This window comes from Corvus brachyrhynchos, unplaced genomic scaffold (assembly GCF_000691975.1).
Source record: "Corvus brachyrhynchos isolate BGI_N302 unplaced genomic scaffold, ASM69197v1 scaffold182, whole genome shotgun sequence".
Classification (NCBI taxonomy): domain Eukaryota; kingdom Metazoa; phylum Chordata; class Aves; order Passeriformes; family Corvidae; genus Corvus; species Corvus brachyrhynchos.
In genome coordinates, this window is record NW_008236807.1 from 486,968 (window position 1) to 494,237 (window position 7,270).

The following is a 7,270-nucleotide window of genomic DNA, read 5'->3' on the forward strand; positions in this document are numbered from 1 at the left end:
AAAGAAAGTCCTTCACATGGATCGTAACTCGTACTATGGAGGGGAAAGTGCATCCATTACACCCCTGGAAGATGTAAGTGTGGAGAGACCCCATCCCCTGTGTCCTTCCTGGGCACAAAAATGGGATTTATTGACAGTTAGCCTTGGGGTGGCTTCAAATTAATTACTCCGAGGGTTCCCTTTGAGTCAGGAAGTTTTATGGGACTTCCTCCCCAGATACAGTGGGGAAGACACCACTGTGGGTGTTTATAGTTGGTAGATTGTGCTTGTTTGCTGTAATTCCCAGCTGGGATCTGAGCACGGAGCATTCCAGAGCTGTTACAGCTGGATGTTAAAACTCTTTAGCTAAATTGTAAATTTGACTAAGGAATGTCCTGTTAAATAGCTCATCAATAGTTCAAAACTTCCCAAATCCTTAAGCCTTGGCTAGAGAAAGCCTGGATGAGCAGAATTACACTGCCTGCTTCTTGCTGTGACAATTCACTGGATGTGTTTGTGTGTTCCAAACTCAGCTTGGAGCTCAAACTCCAGCCAAAAGCTGGCTCTGAAGAGCTTGTGTTCAGCCTGGAGCTGTGGGGGTGGAAAGTGTGTACATGTGTGGGAGGAATGACACCCAGACACATTTCCTGGGCTATAATAAGTTCTGTATTCTCTCTCCAAAGCTCTACAAAAGGTTTAATCTCCCAGGAACTCCACCAGAATCTATGGGGCGGGGAAGAGACTGGAACGTGGACCTCATTCCAAAATTCCTTATGGCTAATGGTGAGTGATCCTGAGCTCCCAAATATTCCTTGTGAGCTCAGCCTGGGCTAGTGCTGGGTGCTGGAATGGGACAGGCACTGTCATTCCTTACAAATCCTTATCCTTGAATCCTCGTGTTCCAGTACTGGGACTGGTCTAGACCAATCCCTTTATCAGTGAAGGGGCAGCTCCCTTTGCCTAAAACCAACCAGTGGCTGCTGGAATCTCATCCTGGAGCATGAGGGAATGGATGGATTGTGAAGTGCCTGGCTCAGGGCTGCTGCAGTGGAAGAATTGATAGATCCCAGCCAAGGCTTGGTTGCTTTAGTCTCAGCCTATCTGGGAATTGAACATGGTGCTGCTGGGGAAGGGTTTGTCATGTTGGAAGAGCTGCCTTGGGAGCTGCTGTGTCCTTGTTTGACTGTGCCAAACCCCCTTCCAGGTCAGTTGGTAAAGATGCTGCTCTACACAGAAGTCACTCGTTACTTGGACTTCAAGGTGATCGAGGGGAGCTTCGTCTACAAGGGAGGAAAGATCTACAAAGTTCCTTCCACTGAGGCAGAAGCTTTGGCCTCCAGTGAGTAGCTGCACCTTATTTGTTCCCTCTGAATCCCCTAAACAGAGGCAAAACCCATCCCTTGGGATATTCTTGATGCTCCTCTTGTGTTAAGGAGCATCCTTGGGGTTCTCCTGCACCTCTTTGACTTCAAACACCACTTGCAGTGTGAGCTTTGGGCTTCCTGAGCCCTGTTTTCTTGGAGCTTCCAAGCTGTCTGTTCTGTGAGGTTCTGGTGAGAACCTGGCAGGATTTTCCTTCCTCAGGAGCGCTTATATTTGGGGCTCGTGCTCCCAGCTCTGCCATAAATATTTGATGTCGGGTCCTTGTTGAAATTGTGTGTGTGAAAAACATTGCAGGCAGATTGGAATAACTAATTCCAACGTGTGGCACCTCAGACCTTAATTGTTGCCTACTTAAATGTCACTCTTCAAATAAAACTTAATAACAGTGTGGTGAAACCCATTAGGATCTAGAGGGCATTCCATTAGCTCCAGACATGGGATGTGTTCAGCAGCACCTCTGATAAAGTGACTCCTGCAGTTAGGGCCCCAGATCTGTAGGTCTGAGCCTTCCTCATGGCAGATATTCCTGTTTGCTGAAGGAATCAGGAATTCCTTCCGTTTGGCCCTGTGTGGTCTCCAAGAGACTCATCCTGGCAGGAGTGGAGGTGCTGCCTCTGCCCTCATGTTTCAGCAGGTCCAGTCTTGCTTCTGCAATTTGTAGAGAATTCAGGTGCATAAATGTGCAGCCTCGTGCTTGGGGTTTGAGGGACAGGACAAAGGGGAATGGCCTTAGGCTGAAGGCGGGCAGGGTTAGATGGGGTATTGGGAAGGAATTCCTGGCTGGGAGGGTGGGGAAGGGCTGGGCTGGAATTCCCAGAGCAGCTGTGGCTGCCCCTGGATCCCTGGCAGTGTCCAAGGCCAGGTTGGAGGGGCTTGGAGCAGCCTGGGACAGTGGGAGGTGTCCCTGCCATGGGGTTGGAAGTAATGACCCTTAGGATCCCTTCCCACCCAAACCATCCCATGTTTGAACACTCAGCGGTTTTTACCCACTGCTGATACTCTGTGGCAATGGAAAAGCCACAAAAGCCACTGAGGATCTGTTGAATTCTGACCAAACCTTGGTTTTAGGCTTAATGGGTTTGTTCGAGAAGCGCCGGTTCAGGAAATTCCTGGTGTACGTGGCCAACTTTGATGAGAACGATCCGCGGACCTTTGAGGGCGTGGATCCCAAGAAAACCACCATGAGGGATGTGTACAAGAAGTTTGACCTGGGCCAAGATGTCATTGATTTCACAGGCCATGCCCTCGCTCTCTACAGGACTGACGAGTAAGTGGCGGTCAGTTGCTTCCCCAAATCCCAGCATTTGGGGTCATGATGGGATGAGTGGTTATTTTAAACTTTGAGGGTTCCTGAGTAAAACTTGTGACACGGAGTGCTCCTAAAAGGGAACTCCCAGAGAAGCACTGCCAGGAGCAGCTGGAGGGTGGGGAAGAAACTTCACAGGACATCAGTGTTTTGCTCTTGGGTTTATTCTGCTGGAAGTCTTGGTTTGGGAAACATCCCAAGTGGTCTAACTGTCCTTCCCAGCTATCTAGATCAACCCTGCCAAGAAACAATCAACAGGATTAAGCTGTACAGCGAGTCACTGGCTCGATACGGGAAAAGCCCCTACCTGTACCCCCTTTATGGCCTTGGAGAACTGCCCCAGGGATTTGCACGGTGAGCACTTGGCTTTGACTCCGGGTTTCCTCCAGGGGGGTGTGGAGTTGGATGTGTGGGTGTCGGACGTTTGGAGTTGGAGATGTGTGTGTGGGTTGTGCGGAGTTGGATGTGGGAAGTTGGATGTGGGGAGTCAGTGCTTGAGCTTCCAGGATGTGATGCTGTATAAAAATACTGTGGTCCTTAGTGGTTCTCTCACTTCGTAAGGAAGAGGTGATTCCTCCACGTGGGATTCCTTCTTTGTGGGCTTGCTTACCCCTGGATTTGCTCAGAGATCCTGTCTGCAGAGTATTTTACCCTTTGTGTTTAAGCAGAAGATTTTGAGGAGGGTAAAGTCTGAGGTGGGGTTTTTCCAAGTGGCACGGGCTGGAAGGGCTGTTCCAGTCCAGCCATGGAGGTGCTGAAGGGATTTTCCTGCTGCAGGCTCAGTGCCATCTATGGAGGCACCTACATGCTCAACAAGCCCATCGAGGAGATCGTCATAGAGAACGGCAAAGTGGTCGGGGTCAAGTCCGAGGGGGAGGTACGGTCCCTTCCCATCCTTCCCTGCTCCCCACCCCACATCCCGCCCCTCAGAACACAGATTTTTTGGGTCTGATCAAAAAAAAAAATACAGAGAAAAACCTTCTCTAAGCCGAAGGGCCAAGCCTGCTGGGCTGGGGCTGTTGTCCCTGTGGCAGCTTGCTGAAGACACAGTGTCCTGATGGCTGGAGTTCATTCCAGCATCCCTGCTCCAGGAGTTGGGATGGAGTCTGCATGGGCTGGCAATGAATAAATCAGGCTGGCTGAGCTGGAAGGGAGCTGTTCCTTGTGTCTAACCTGGAACCAGCTCTGCCCTTGGCGTTTTTAGCTGCTCTGACAGCTGGCACGTGGCCTTCCCGCAGCTTCTCCTCCACCTGGCTGCATAAAACTGGGAATGCTGCAGGCTGCTTGGAAGCTCTGAACATGCTCCTGACTGGAGCAGGCACTCACGGGACAGTTCAGCACTTGCTGGTGGGATAACATGTCCTTTGGGGTGGGGAGGACATGTCCTGGCCAGGAGCAGAGGTGACAATTCATGCTAGAGACTGATGTGCCCAAGTGTGAGCAGCCTGGAGGCTTGAGATTGATGAAATACTAAATTATTACCAGAAAAATGATTTTTGATGTGAACTGAGTGATATTTCCATGTTTGTGCTTAGGTGGCTCGCTGCAAACAGCTCATCTGCGACCCCAGCTACGTGTCGGACCGTGTGACGAAGGTGGGCCAGGTGATCCGGGTAATCTGCATCCTGAGCCACCCCATCAAGAACACGAACGATGCCAACTCGTGCCAGATCATCATTCCACAGAACCAGGTCAACCGGAAATCAGGTGTGTGCAGAGCAGCTCTCACCACTGGGCTGAGACAGCGGTTGTTACCGGCCTCTCTGCGGGTGAGGCGCGGACCAGACGGGGAAATGGACCCTTCCTAGCCTTGTCCAGGAACGTTTAGGCCCCAGCAAAGCTGGGCTTCAGTTCAGAGCAGCGTTGGGGGAGGTGGGAGGAGCCTGTGGTTGGAGCTTGTGAGGAACCTGCGGCAGGAAGCGCCCCAGACTGGTGGGTGAGGGCTGTGGGGTGTCCGGGAGGGGGTGAGGGCTGTGTGCAGGAGGGGAGGTGCTGCCTCCGCCTGGAACAGAGCACTGGGAACCCCACTGGATTTCAGGAACCGTCAGAGCCGTGGGAAACGGAGCTTTGGAGATCTCCCATGTCCAGGCCCCCCAGCCAAGAGATGAGAGCACGTAGAGCAAGGATGGGACTCATTCCAGGTTCTCTGAAGAATCCAGGGGGTGCCGAGTGTCAGGGCAGCGGGAAGAGGCCCAGGCAGGTTTTTGGGATGAGGCTGGAGGAGGTTTTGGGATGCAGCTGTGCCCTGTCCCCCCAGATATCTACGTGTGCATGATCTCCTCTGCTCACAACGTGGCGGCGCAGGGCAAGTACATCGCCATCGCCAGCACCACCGTGGAGACCGCGGATCCGGAGAAGGAGATCAAGCCGGCCTTGGACCTCTTGGAGCCCATTGAGCAGAAGTGAGCGCTCAGCAAGCCCTGCTCCCTGCTCTGCTGGGAGATCTGGAGCCGTTTGGCTGCCAAGAGCTGTTGAGTTTCCTCAGCACCTTGAGCGATGCCCTTGGATCGAACTATTCCTCCTCTAAAACCATCCTGAACCTTTTTTCTCTCCCTTTTCCAGGTTTGTGAGCATCAGTGACCTGTTTGCACCGACCGACCTGGGAACTGAGAGCCAGGTGAGTGAGGGCTGAGCTGGGCTGGGAGGGGAGAGGCTCCAGCTTGGGGCTCCAACGCTGCTTCTGCTTCCAGATCTTCATCTCGCGCACCTACGACGCCACCACCCACTTTGAGACGACGTGCGACGACATCAAAGATATTTATAAGAGGATGATGGGATCAGAGTTCGACTTCGAGGAGATGAAACGCAAGAAAAACGACATCTACGGGGAGGAGGAGCAGCAGTAATGAGAGTCTCTAATTAGGAGAAATTTAAATCGGCTAATATGAATATATAAGGAACTTAATGAACACTGTACGAAATTCAATATTGTAAGGCCTGCTTTTGTAATCCCATCTCTGAGAGATTGAAGAGTACTGCACTGGTAATGTTCCCTTTTTGGATATCATGTGTTAATTATTTCATTCTAGTAGGGCTGCTGTCCAGAATCTGGCAAATTCCTGACTGATTTCCTGACTAACCTCGTAAGCGAAAGGCAGACTGAACTTATTATTATTATTATTATTATTTTTGCAGACGTAGACGTGGGTGCAGATTTGAAATAACTCATTGACAGCTGTGTCTTACCTTGTCTTTTTAATCATTTGTAAAACATCCTTCACAATCCTGTGCTTCTGGTGAGCTCGTAGATGTGACGCTGATGTCACTCAACCCTGATATCAAGGAAAATAGAAACTGAGCACTCCATTATTGTGGACAGCATCCCTAAAGTCTCTCCCATCAATCTTAACTCTGTGGCAAAGTTGTATCATGGACAAAGCCCACACCTATTGTAGCAGCAAATGTTGGCTTCGTTCTGGGCACAGAACTTAACCTCCACTTAAGCTTCTAAACCTGTTTACATCGGTTGGGACACAGCTGTGCCTAAGGCTCCTTTGTGTTTTAATCTTAATAAAATTGAGAGAACAAATTACAGAGCAGGCAAGATGTGGAAGTATTTTCTGTCCCCTGGTGGCTTCTCGGATGGACCAAACGGCGCTGCGGTATCGGCATGACAGAGCCTGTGCTTCTCGTGTCTCCTGAAGGCTCCAAATGATTTCTGTACTGCGAAGTAAAGCCAAATTCTGGAAACCAGTCCTGGGCTCTGGTCTGATTCACTTCAGTTCTGGGAGCAGCAGCTCCAGGCTCAGATCCCACGGGATCTCTGCCTGTCAGGGGTGAGATGTGAGCATTTCCTGGTTCCGTAGTTGTTCTTCCCAGGCTGTGCTGCTGTGGCTGCTTTCGGCAGGGCTCAGGCTGTGCTCTGGCACAGTCCCTGTTCCCCGCAGCCACCCCAGTGCCACAGCTGGGAACAGCAGCAGTAAATGATCCCTGCTTGGGGCTCCTCTCCATCCCCAACACGAGATGTTCCAATCCAGAGCGATCCCGATTCCCTGACTGGCACTGGGCAGACACAGCCATGCCAAGTGCCAGGAAAGCAGGAAAAGCCTTGGAGCAGCTCTCCAGGGGCTCCCCTCAGCTGGTGCCGTTCCCACACAGGAACTGGGCTTTGATCCTACCGCAGGCCCAAAGCTGAGCTGAACCCACCTGGGGCTTCCCCTCTCCCTCCTCCCAGCCGGGGCTTTTGGCACTTCCTGAGGTGCCACTTCCAGGAACACTTCCCACCCTGAGCTGGCAGGAGCTGGTGCTGGAGCGGGGCCAGGAAGTTTCCCCCATGCAGGTGGAAAATAAATGATTCTGTTGTCCCTACCTGCTGGACCCTGGCTGTTCCTCTGGTTATTCCATCCTTCCTGGGAAGCAGGATGGGATCCATCAGCCAGGAGCTCACCATGCTCTTGCTCACTCCTTTGTTGATTCCCAACCTCTCCCCAGCTGGAAAAACCCCTGCCCTCCCTTTCCCGTGTTAGAAAAGGCTGGATGCTGAGCGGGATCCCCTCTCCAGAAAGCAGAGCTGGGGGAAAGTTCATTTTTTTGGAGGTTTTATTAATCAAACTCTTTACAAATTCATCCTGTACAGAACGGCCTCGCAGTCTTGGATTTAAA

General features: G+C 51.5%; 1 protein-coding gene across 2 annotated transcripts in view; it reads left to right on the plus strand.

Annotated features, from left to right (window-relative positions):
* Positions 1–6,361, plus strand: part of GDI2 (GDP dissociation inhibitor 2) — an 8,774-nt gene extending 2,413 nt beyond the window's left edge. The window contains exons 1-10 of one of the 2 annotated variants that reach the window (XM_017727994.1): positions 7–73; positions 663–762; positions 1,184–1,318; positions 2,431–2,629; positions 2,891–3,022; positions 3,446–3,545; positions 4,204–4,375; positions 4,926–5,070; positions 5,231–5,285; positions 5,359–6,361. In XM_017727994.1, coding sequence (XP_017583483.1) covers positions 17–73; positions 663–762; positions 1,184–1,318; positions 2,431–2,629; positions 2,891–3,022; positions 3,446–3,545; positions 4,204–4,375; positions 4,926–5,070; positions 5,231–5,285; positions 5,359–5,514 — 1,251 coding nt within the window. In that variant the 5' untranslated portion in view covers positions 7–16 and the 3' untranslated portion in view covers positions 5,515–6,361. Of the gene's footprint in view, positions 1–6; positions 74–662; positions 763–1,183; positions 1,319–2,430; positions 2,630–2,890; positions 3,023–3,445; positions 3,546–4,203; positions 4,376–4,925; positions 5,071–5,230; positions 5,286–5,358 lie in introns of those variants that run through there. The other variant, XM_008628857.2, reaches the window with a different exon arrangement.
* The last annotated feature ends 909 nt before the right edge of the window (positions 6,362–7,270 follow it).